The following is a 12,238-nucleotide window of genomic DNA, read 5'->3' on the forward strand; positions in this document are numbered from 1 at the left end:
ACAGTTTAGATATGCACAAGAGTGGCTTGCCATCGTGTTATTGTTTGGATATTTGTATTGCTCAAAACGCCTTACTTTGAAAAACACTCATTTTCCTGCTCCATTTTCCTTAGTATTTTACCTTCACAGAGGTGGTAATACTGCCTGGGCTGTGAACATTTCACTTTAAAGGGGCTCACATGATGGAATCCTGTGCCATACAATTAAAATCCCCTTCATGCTGACGAGTCAAGGAAAAAGTTACTAGTCTGGTCTTTGCCCTGATACACTAGTTCAGTGTTTTTTCAACCACTGTTCCGCGGCACACTAGTGTGCCGCGAGATGTTGCCTGGTGTGCTGTGGGAAAAATTGAAAAATTTGAAAGATTTAAAAATAAAGTATTTTATAATTTTTCATATTTCTGTTTACTTACTGTTTCATAATAAAGTAATTATAAAATACTTTCTTTGTGTTTACTTGATTCCTATTCAAGAGAATTACTTTATATATAGTCAATATAGGCACAGAGTTAAATTTTTTAACATTTTCTAATGGTGGTGTGCCTGGTGATTGTTTTCAGGAAACAAGTGTGTCTTTGCCCAAAAAAGGTTGAAAAACACTGCACTAGTTTGCTTCATGCAGGATCTCTTTTTCTTCCCAACAAGAAACTCCGCTTCTAAGTAAACAAGACTGTGCAGAATTATTTACGGCTAATGCCTTTTAACCCTGTATATGTGTTAAACGTGCCTCTTCAACCAGGCCTTTGGCTGATTAAGCTTCTATGGCCTTTTAAATGTGATTGTGGGAGGGGAAGTTGTTTTGGTTTTTTTTGCTCTGACTATTCATTTGTGCTTTTATCCTGTATTTTTATCTTGTGAACTGCTCTGAGATCTTTGGATGATGGGTGATGTATAAATTTAATTAGTTAATAATAATAATATTGGATTATATGTTGATGATGTTGATGGTAATAATAATAATAATAATAATAATAATAATAATAATAATAATAATATATGGTGGTGGTGGTGATGCACAGTCCTCAAATTGCGGGTTTCCTTTTACTTAGTCTGCTAGCCTGAGTAATTTGACAGTTCGTGTGTTACAGGAAACCCAATTCTTGTTTCTGCCTGCAGGTAGCTCTCCGGATCCGTCCCATCAACGCAGCTGAGGTGGAGGATGGAGCAAACATTATAGCTCACAGATTAGGTGACCAGGTGAGAGGATGGGCAGGTAGCTGCGGGTTGGATGGGAGGAACCATAGCCCAGTGGCAGAGCATCCGTTTGGCATGACATCTCTGAACAGAGATGAAAATGCCCCCTGTTTGGAACACCAATGGAAACAGAATGCCGTATGTACTAGTTGGGTCTTTGGCCTGATCCACCAACCTGCCTCTTATGCAGTGGCATAGCGTGGGGGGGTGCAGGGGGGGCCGGCCGCACCGGGCGCCACATCTGGGGGTTAGGGTTGGGGGCAATCCACGGGTTAGGGGGCGCAAATCCACGGGTTAGGGGGCGCAAATTACTTGCCTTGCCCCGGGTGCTGACAACCCACGCTACGCCACTGCTCTTATGTTATTAAATAGCCCCAGAACCAATCCCTGGCATCTCAGGTAGGGCTGGGAAGAATATTTTGCTTATTAAATTTGTATCCCACTCTTTATCCAAGAAGATCAGGGCAACATACACAGCCACCCTCCCTCCAATTTTTTTACCCAGTGAAGTAGGTAAAGCTAAGCAGAAATGACTGGCCCAAGATCGCAAAGGAAACTTCTTGAGTTGAGATGTGAACCTGGCCCTCCCTAGTCCCAGTCCAACACTAACCACAACACTCTCTTTTAAGAACATCACATTTAGAAAAACCGAGCAAAATGCATGCATATTTGCAAACCCAGAATGCAATTTTCTGGTTGCAGAATTTCATATGCAGGAATTCACATGCCTCCAGGAAAGTCATGTTGTGTGTGTATAGTGTGTTCCTCCGTTTATTAGTTATTGCATCCTTTCTCCACCCTGCCCTTCTTCCAAGATAGCAACACAAGGTAACTCACAACCCAGAATACACAATGCAAAATACAATATTACAAGATACAATAAAAGCAGCCTGAAATCAAAGAGGAATCATCAGCAATAAATGATCAGCATCATCTGCCGCAAAATCAGCATCAGCTTAAGTCCCAGATGGTACAAAATCCAGGGAGTGGTTGTTGCAGAGTGTTCCTGTTATGTCTGTTAAATTAATTTTGGAGGAACCAATGGAAATTCAGTCTTAGTCTTTCAAACACTATTGGTCTCTCCCCTTGAACCTTGCACACACATACAAACATTCATACTTTTGTCTCTTTCACTGGCTACGTTCTAGGTGCAGAACACTGATTTCAGTCCACACTAAGACTAGCAGGCATGCATTGCTGCTAGTTGCCACCAGCCATCAAAAACCATTGAAGAAACGTCTCCTACCCACTGGTGCCCATTGAGACATACATATAGCTGTTAACTATGCAAAGGATTAGTGACAAGACCAACATCCTAACACAGTACTGATATTCAGAGCCAGTGTGGTGTACCAGTTAAAGTGTTGGACTAGGATGTGGGAGTTCAAATCCCCCACTCAGCCATAACTTGGGGCTAGTCGCTGCCTCACAGCCTAATCTCCCTCTCAGGGTTGTTTTGGGGATTAAATGAGGAGTGGGGAAACCAAGTATGCCATCTTGACTCTTGGAGAAAAAGTGGCATATAAATGAAATTAATAAATAATTTGGTGGCTGCTGTCTTGCTTCTTTCCATGTTTTCATTGCTGCTTGGCATCTGTGCTCTAATTTGTTTCTGTTTTAGAAGGGCATATAGTTTCTAATCTATTGCAAACAATTCCCTAATTGTGCATTTATCCAAGTTGCTGCCAAACTTTCTCTGGAGCATTGGGGCAAATGGTTCCTTGAAGCAGTCCCTTGAGGTTGAATGTGGCTTCTCCTGATGTTTTTTCAGCGGAGAGAAAGGAATATATTTTTCCTTCAGCATGGGGAAAATTTACTCCCAGCAGAATCCAGAGAAACTTTAACTTTCCATTTAAGAAATCAAACTTCTATTTTCAACTATGCATGGGACCAAGGTCACGTTCACGCCATGCATTTTAAAGACATCAAGAGTCATGGCTCCCTCCAAAGAATCCTGAGAATAATAATAATAATAATAATAATAATAATAATAATAATAATTATTATTATTATTATTATTATATTTGAACCCCGCCCATCTGACTGAGTTTCCCCAGCTACTCTGAGCGGCTCACAAAAGAATATTAAAAACATGATAAGACATCATACATTTAAAACTTCCCTAAACAGGGTTGCTTTTAGATGTCTTCTAAAAGTCAGTTACAGATAGGTAGCCGTGTTGGTCTGCCATGGTCAAAACAAAATAAAAAAATTCCTTCCAGTAGCACCTTAAAGACCAACTGAGTACTCAGTTGGTCTTTAAGGTGCTACTGGAAGGAATTTTTTTATTTTGTTCTAAAAGTCAGATAGTTGTTTATTTCCTTGACATCTGGTGGGAGGGCGTTTATTTCCTTGACATCTGGTGGGAGGGCGTTCCACAGGGCGGGTGCGACTACTGAGAAGGCCCTCTGCCCTGTTCCCTGTAACCTCACTTCTTGAAGCGAGGGACCCGCCAGAAGGCCCTCGGTGCTGGACCTCAGTGTCCAGGCAGAACGATGGGGGTGGAGACGCTCCTTCAGGTATACTGGACCAAGGCCGTTTGTAAAGGGTGTGTGGAAAGTTGTTAGGAGATCCCTAACTGAATTATTAAGAATCTGGGAAGCGGGGGTCAGTCTGGATGATATTATGTGTCCCTTCCACACCTGTGGTCCTGTGTATGTGTGACAGAATCCATAAGAGGAAACCCACCAAACTAGTTCCTTTGTAAATGGAATGGTTTTGGCTGGCCTGTGATTTATATGTCTAAAAAGCTTGCCACAGAGACAAATGTGTGGGCCTTTCCTTACCTGGCCGGATGCCTCTTCACCCTAAAGTGAAGAACAATAGCCCAAGTTGGGGTTGCTGTCTGAGTGAGCTGGCTAAAAGCTGGAGAGACAAAGACATGTTTGCTCTGTCCTGGAATTCCCTGGAAACTTAATGGGGAGATGAGATCAGTTGCAGTGTTAATACTGTGAGCCCCTCTCCATCCTATGCTCAGGTTGTATATATGTGTGAATAAAACCATATATGCTAAAGGCACTGCAGTCTCCTGTGACATTCATTCAAAGGAAACCGAATCCCTGAGAATGGGGTTGCTTGTAGTATTATAATTCCAAGCACCCTTGCTTAAAGCATTTAATCCTTCACACATTGCATTATGAAGACTCTGAGATAGGGTTCTTTGAAGGATTTTTTACATCAGGCCTTCATCTCTTGACAACCCCCCCAAAAAAACCCTTTTTTACTTTGTTTTCAACAGTACCCAATAGCTAAGAGTAAGCCCTGGCAAGGAGCCTGTGTGTTCCACCCCCCTGAAAGCTGACTAAATGTGCAGCTATATAAATTAGCATGTGCAACTTTTATGCGCATTTGTGTCATGGCTCTGCACTGCACCCCAATTCTTCTAAGCAGTGCTCTAGCTTTTGAGATTTTGCAACCATTTCTTACCTCTTTAGGACAAGGTGTCCATTCTAAAGGGGAGTAATATGCAAAAATTACTTCTTTCCTGGAAACATTTTGAACCCAGTAAAGGTAAAGGTATAGGGACCATTAGGTCCAGTCTTGGCTGACTCTGGGGTTGTGGTGCTCATCTCGCTTTATTGGCCGAGGGAGCCAGCTTACAGATTCCGGGTCATGTGGCCAGCATGACTAAGCCGCTTCTGGCGAACCAGAGCAGCGCACGGAAACACTGTTTACCTTCCCGCCAGAGCGGTACCTATTTATCTACTTGCACTTTGACGTGCTTTTGAATTGCTAGGTTGGCAGGAGCAGGGACCGAGCAACGGGAGCTCACCCCGTCACGGGGATTCGAACTGCTGACCTTCTGATTGGCAAGCCCTAGGCCCACAGTGCCACCCGCTTCCCAGTACCAAGCTACTAATTCCACCCAAGGGTATTAGGCACTTAAACCGGAAACGTGGTAAATGGCTGTGACTGTTTGGGCAAGCTATTGCTTTTTGCCAGTCTTCACCAACTTGATGTCCTTGATAAGTTTTGGATAGCACTTCCTATCAGCCCGGAGGGCACCAGGTTGGTGAAGATGGCTTTTCATAAACATTAATAGGCATATGGCAACAAAAGGGGATTTATCTGTGTTTTAAATGTGAGTTGGATGTAGAATCTGCAAAAGCACAGATGGTTCTACACTGGAGACTTAGCCTGTATCCAGCCCTATCCTGGGAGCGCCAGATTCAGTGCTTGAAGGTGACAGCTGGTTTGGCTCTAAACTGGCACCATCACTGTACTTGCTCAAACTAAAGGTGTGAATCCATTTCTCCATAACAGATGGTGGTTTTGATGGATCCAATGGAAGATCCAGATGACGTTTTGCGAGCCAACAGGTCCCGGGAGAAGGCATTCATCTTTGACATGGTGTTTTGCCACAGGGCAACCCAGGTAAAATTAGATTTCCCACCCGTCTCTTAAGCAACCTGGATGCCATAGGCAGAGCCGGGACAAAGGAGTTTTGCCACTGGAGGCAGAGGGCAAGGAACAAAATCTGACTAAGACCTTTAGAGGCCCAGAGCACTGAAATGATTATGGGGGACGGGGACCATACGTACTGTAATTCAAAGCAAAATGCCAAACTGTCAAAAGAAATTTTATTTTTTGAAATGGCACAAAACTTACATGTGTGCTGAAACATACATACACATATGTGACATGCAACACATGACAGGAATCCAATCTACATTAGTGGGAACCCCTCCTGGTTTAAGCGGGTATAAGTAATAGGAAGGGAACAGAGAAGTTGGGGAGGAGTGTGGAGAGCAGTGTAGGGAAATCTAACAAACTTCTGATCCTTCCTAAGATGACTCCATTGATGCTTTTGTTTGAAATATCAATTGCCCAATTATTTTTAATAATAATAATAAACCTTTGTGCATGTGTGTCCCTGTTTCGCTGGTGTCCTGAGCACGTGCCTAGTCTGCCTGCTGGGTAATCCTGCACTGTGTCTATTGATCTAAAACAAATCTGTGCTGCTTCAGCAGCTACACTTTGGAACTCCCTGCCTCTTGATATCACCCAGGTTCCTTCACTGCATTCTTTATTGGTGCTGATAAAAAACTGATAAAAAAAAAAACATTCTTGTTTAGACAAGCCAATCCAAAGGATTAAAAATGCTGATGTGAATTTTAACCTGCTTTAGTTAAACTTTTTGTATGTTTTATAATATTTTGGTCTTTTTTGCTTGATGTTATTGTTTTAACTTTTTGTGAATGAATCTGAGGGTTGTTGTTCCACCCCCCCCACAACCAAGCAGTGTATAAATTTTATGAAACAATAAACAAGCAAGCAAGCAAGCAAGCAAACGTGTTAGAAGCATTGCAGGAAGTTGGCTCTGCAGTTCTATGTTTCTGAGAAATAGATTTCTGAATTCTAATTTTAAAACAGAGAGGTGTTTGTGGGGAAGGATCTCTCTACCTCCATCTCCCTTGTACATTTGCTCTGAGCAGTTTCTCTTAGCAAGACATGATCTGTTTGTATTCATCCTGAATCTTCTGTCTAACTCACTGGGGACGGCATTACCAAATTCTAAGCCTGAAGCAGAGTTGAGACCTGGAGGTCTCCTTGGGGAATGAATGAGGTCATATTTTCCTTGCCTGTTCGTTCTACAGGTTTGTTCTACAGATGAATGTGCTGATCTGAAACTTGCCCTGTTAGGCCAGGTTGTATAATTTCGTATCCCCGCCCCCCTTCGTAGGGCTTTGGGGAGCAGGTGTGAGGGCTCTGGCAGGGTCCTCCCATCTTCCCAAATCTTAGTTAGCACTTTCCTAGCTTTGGGACTAGGGACGCGGGTGGCACTGTGGGTAAAACCTCAGCGCCTAGGACTTGCCGATCGTCTGGTCGGCGGTTCGAATCCCCGCGGCGGGGTGCGTTCCCGTCGTTCGGTCCCAGCGCCACCCAACCTAGCAGTTCGAAAGCACCCCCGGGTGCAAGTAGATAAATAGGTACCACTTCGGCGGGAAGGTAAACGGCGTTTCCGTGTGCGGCGCTGGCTTGCCAAATGCAGCTTCGTCACACTGGCCACGTGACCCGGAAGTGTCTTCGGACAGCGCTGGCCCCCGGCCTCTTAAGTGAGATGGGCGCACAACCCTAGAGTTGGACACGACTGGCCCGTATGGGCAGGGGTACCTTTACCTTTACCTTTAGTTTTGGGAAGGAGGTGGGAGGCTCTAGGACCCTGCGAGAGCCTTGAGCCTCCTTCCCAAAGCCCAGTGCCTTGGGAAGACAGTGAGAGGGCTGCAAGGTGGGCAGGTGCCAAATTTTGGCCTTCCTCCTCACCTGCATGACAAGGCAGTGTGTGGCCTGCAGGTTCTGTGTCAAAGTATTTGTCATGGTCCGGTTCATGGGCGATTGAAGTCCCGGCTGGGGACGTCGGGATCGGAGGCAAGATGGCGGGGTGGGAGCAGGAACTGGAGTCCAGAAGCCAGGAGTCGGGAAGCCAAGGGTCCGAGGGTCAGGAAGCAAGGAGTCACGAAGTCAGGGGTCCGAGGATCAAGAAGCAAGGAGTCAAGAGCCAAACGTAGCAAGGCAGGGAACGTGTTGCTGTGGCAAAGAGCTGAAGGGAAATGCTGACCTTATATCCCTTCCCTTATATCCCTTCCCAGCTCTTGCCACCAGGAGCTGTGAGTTACCAATCGGCCTCACCTCACAAACTTAGGAAGGCCCAGTCCTGGTCACAGGGCCTGGCTCCTGCATGCACACCTGACCGTATTCTTGTGACCCACTTGGTATTCAAGTGTTACTGGACTCCAGTTCCCAGCACACAGAATGATGGGAGTTGGAGTCCATCACCATCTGAAGATCCACAGATTCCCCTCCTCTGCATTAAGCTCGATCTGAAAGCTCGATCTGCTGTTCCTTATTGTTCCTAGGAGGAGGTGTACCTGTCCACAACAAAAAATCTCGTCGAAGGAGTCATTTCTGGCTACAACACTACCATTTTTGCATATGGCCCCACAGGTAAAGTGGAGGATGAGATATGCGATGTTGGTGTCAGAGGTGGGCATGGTTGGGCAATGACTAAAAGATTGCAAGGTATTCTTCCATCCCCCATTCAATCATAACCCTGGATGACCTCCAGCTGTTATATGGGAAGATTCTAAAGGAGGTTTGTGAGGAGAATTAATACAGAAAGCCTCTCAACTGGAAAGAAAATCTAAGAACTAACCAAACAGCTGATTTAGATCAAGAGCACAGAAGAGTTTGTTCCCTCAGACCACGCACAAAATTGGAAACAATAAGAAAACAATGACTATCGTAAATTGTGCTCAGGTGGAAAGAATATTTGAAATATCCTACTTTCAGCAGCCAGAAACACCATAACCAGACACTGGAGAGACCTGTCAGGAGTAAGCATGGACCAATGGTACCAAATAGTATGGGAAACAGCCCTACTGGAAAAATTAACTAATAAACTGAAACTGACACGGGGACAAACAGAAGAAGACACATTCACCCCGGTATGGCTCCCCTTTATCACATACAGGACAATGACAATAATCCACCAACAGCATACAAATCAATATGGCTAACCTGATCCAAAACAGCCACCAACCCCACTCACACACGAAAACAAAGATCATCACAGCCAATCACAAAGAATCACACCCTAGGCCAACCCCAAACTCTCTCACCACCAAAGGAACACAAGTGAACAACACAAACAACTCTGACACCAAACTCTACATACATTAAGCATAATAGAAACACCACCACCTGACCCCACCCCATCCATCTTCCCTCCCTCCACCCCCTTTCTTTTTCCTTTTTTTTTTCTTCTCCCCCTAATGCCTCAACAAATGAAACGGATTTGTAAAAATGTTACATGGGGGGAAAAAATACGAGGCATTACACTTCTGTAAAACAAGAAAACGCTAAATAAAATATTTTTAAAAGCAAAAAATAAAAAAATAAAAAAGAATATTTGAAATATTAAAAACGATGATATTTCATAAAAGGCAACAAACCTGATATACTGTTAGCAGCACAAATGAGAACAACAAGAAGGTACGTGGTTAAAAACACTCAGGCCGGAGTGTGGCACTCAAATCAGAAGTGTAACACTCAAAACTGAGCATGTTTGGCTTCCGAGAAAAGTTCGCAAACCACAACACTTACCGTACTTCCGGGTTTGCAGTGTTTGGGTTCCAAGTTGAGTACCAAGGCGTTTGAGAACCAAGGTACCTCTGTACTGTAATATTCTTATGACAGGGTGCAGCAAAAGGGCAGCAAACAAAATCACCATGGAAGACGAGTTGGGAAGTCGACAAAACAAAAAACGAAATTAGGTATTGCAGTGTATATGTGGAGATTTTTCCTTTTTCTTGAAATTTAATAATTTGATTTTCTTTTAATGCTAGAGACTCATTTTGAGGAGTGGATTGGGAGTGGATTGAGCCTCTCAGTTTGTGGGCTGCATCAAAGAGTTGCAAGTTGGGAATTAGAGTCATTTCCAAAATGTTTGACTTTCTTACCCCACCCCATGTGTTTTCAACCAGGTGCTGGGAAAACCTACACTATGCTGGGGACGGATTCTGAACCCGGCATTTATATCCGCACCCTCAACGACCTCTTCAGAGCTATAGAAGCCACCAGTGGGGACATGAATTATTCCGTCTGCATGTCATACCTGGAGGTGAGATGGCTAGGCTGTGAGCTGTCAGAGGCAGATCTGAGGCAGAAGGGGCTCCAAGTTGACTTCTCGGGGTGGAGACACCTGCTGGCAAATGAGGGGCTGTGGCTCACCTGCCCCACTTGCAGAAGCTCCCAGGTTCCACCCCCAGCATCTCAAGAGACTCCTGCAGGAAATCTAGGAGAAAGGCTACCAGTCAGTGTAGATCAGGCATAGGCAACCTTGGCCCTCCAGATGTTTTGAGACTACAATTCCCATCATCCCTGACCACTGGTCCTGCTAGCTAGGGATCATGGGAGTTGTAGGCCAATCTGGAGGGCCAAGGTTGAGGAAGCCTGGCGTAGACAATACAGTCATACCTCGTGTTGTGAACGCTGTGGGTTGCGCGTTTTCAGGTTGCGGACTGCGCTGAGCCTGGAAGTACCGGAATGGGTTAATTCTGGGCTTCGGCGCTTGCGCATGCGCAGAAGCGCAAAATGACATCGTGCGCAGAAGCGCTGAATTGCGTCACGCGCATGTGCAGACATGGCGCTGCAGGTTGCAAACGCTGCGGGTTGCAAACGTGCCTCCCGCACGGATCACGTTCGCAACCTGAAGTATGACTGTACTGAGTTAGATGAGCCAGTGGTCTGACTCAGTATAAGCTTCCTATGTTCTAAGTGGCATCACTTATGGATGGAAAATCCAAATGGTCTCCAGCCCTTCTCAGCAACACCACCAGGGATGCATTGCAGGTCTCCCCTGTACCCACCTAGGCTGCAAGTGGGGACCCCCAGCTGCCTTGTGCAGTGAGCCCCCAAGCCTACAGGACTGGAGAGACTCCATTGGAACTGGTCTCTCTGCCCTAAACCCAACTCTCTCCTTTGTTGCCCTTCCTTTCCCTTTTTGAAGATTTATAACGAAGTCATCCGAGACCTTCTGAACCCGTCTTCGGGATTTCTCGAGCTGAGAGAGGACTCCAAGGGGAGCATTCAGATTGCTGGGATAACGGAAGTCTCCACCACTAATGCACAGGAGGTAAATTTGACTGGCCTTCAGTGGGGTAGGGAAGTATGCTAGAGCTACAATTCTCAGAGTGGTTGAAGAAGAAGAAGAGGAGTTTGGACTTGATATCCCACTTTATCACTACCCTAAGGAGTCTCAAAGCGGCTCACAATCTCCTTCCCCTTCCTTCCCCACAACAAACACTCTGTGAGGTGAGTGGGGCTGAGAGACTTCAAAGAAGTGTGACTAGCCCAAGGTCACCCAGCAGCTGCATGTGGAGGAGCGGGGAATCGAACCCGGTTCACCAGATTACGAGTCCACCGCTCTGAACCACTGCACCACACTGAACAATCAATCCCTCTCCACAGGGAATTCTGAGAATTGTAGCCCAGGGTGGGTGGCGGAATAGGAATCTCCTAAGAACTACAAGCCCCCCCCCCCTTCTTTCCAAATTTGGCTCACTCCAAAAAACATGGTCGCACAAGTTCCTGACCTGATCCATGGCTGATCCTGGCCCTCCGTCTCCCCACTCGTATGGCTTTTGCTAGATCATGCAGCTGTTGACGAAAGGGAACAAGGAACGGACTCAGGAGCCTACGGCAGCGAACAAGACCTCTTCGCGGTCCCATGCAGTCCTGCAAGTGCTGGTGAAGCAGACAAGTCGGGTGAAGGACATCAACGAGGAAGTGAGGGTGGGAAAGCTTTTCATGGTGGACCTGGCCGGATCAGAAAGAGCAGCGCAGGTGACCTTGACTACTCCCTCCTCTACCTTGTCATAAACAAAAACCTGCCTTTATTCCCTTATGGGGGACACAAGAGCCCTTATAGAGCCCTTTGCAGGCTCTCCATCAGTCGGAGGCCAACCAGAGAATATTGAGAAGCAAAGCAGCTCGTAAGCCTGATCTTTATTGAACTGTTGCAACAGGGTGCCCCCTTCACACGCAGGAGAAGGAGGAGGACCCAGAACCCAGGTGTGCCCGCCCTTATATAGACATTTTAAATTGCCCGCCCTGGAGTCCAAGACCACACCCAGAAACATCATACATACATCACAGAAAGGGGTGTAGCCCAAGACCACCCCACCAGACACATCATACCTACATCACAGAAAGGGGTGGTCTACAACAGAAATCTGAGTGTGTTTTTTACAGAAATCTGAGTGCGTTGTTTACCTCCTGTCTGGCAGGTTACCTGTTAATGCTTACTTGATTGGATACCCTGGGGAGCCTGGCCAGTCTTTTGTAATGATAAATACTTAGTTCCTGAGCCAGGTCACAGGCTCACCCTATTCATACACAGACATACCCTTCAGACAGGATTTGTGAATGAAAAGACAATGGGGAGACTTTTCCATTTTCCTTGACCTTGCAGAGAAATCATTTGGTCAGTTTGGGAGTCAAAATGGTTTCCAGGCTGTTTTCCTGTGCTGCTTCAGACATGTGGT

At 45.7% G+C, this 12,238-nt stretch overlaps 1 protein-coding gene across 1 annotated transcript in view; it reads left to right on the forward strand.

The window, feature by feature from the left end:
- The window catches only part of LOC309329088 (kinesin-like protein KIF19), a 33,753-nt gene that overhangs the window by 2,263 nt on the left and 19,252 nt on the right, over nucleotides 1-12,238 (forward strand). The window contains exons 2-7 of the mRNA XM_081839602.1: nucleotides 1,116-1,196; nucleotides 5,457-5,567; nucleotides 8,051-8,138; nucleotides 9,677-9,813; nucleotides 10,702-10,827; nucleotides 11,343-11,537. Of these exons, the coding sequence (XP_081695728.1) occupies nucleotides 1,116-1,196; nucleotides 5,457-5,567; nucleotides 8,051-8,138; nucleotides 9,677-9,813; nucleotides 10,702-10,827; nucleotides 11,343-11,537 (738 nt within the window). The remainder of the gene's footprint in view (nucleotides 1-1,115; nucleotides 1,197-5,456; nucleotides 5,568-8,050; nucleotides 8,139-9,676; nucleotides 9,814-10,701; nucleotides 10,828-11,342; nucleotides 11,538-12,238) is intronic.

The sequence above is a fragment of the Podarcis erhardii genome, assembly GCF_964252035.2.
Source record: "Podarcis erhardii genome assembly, chromosome: 14".
NCBI classification, from domain to species: Eukaryota; Metazoa; Chordata; class Lepidosauria; order Squamata; family Lacertidae; genus Podarcis; species Podarcis erhardii.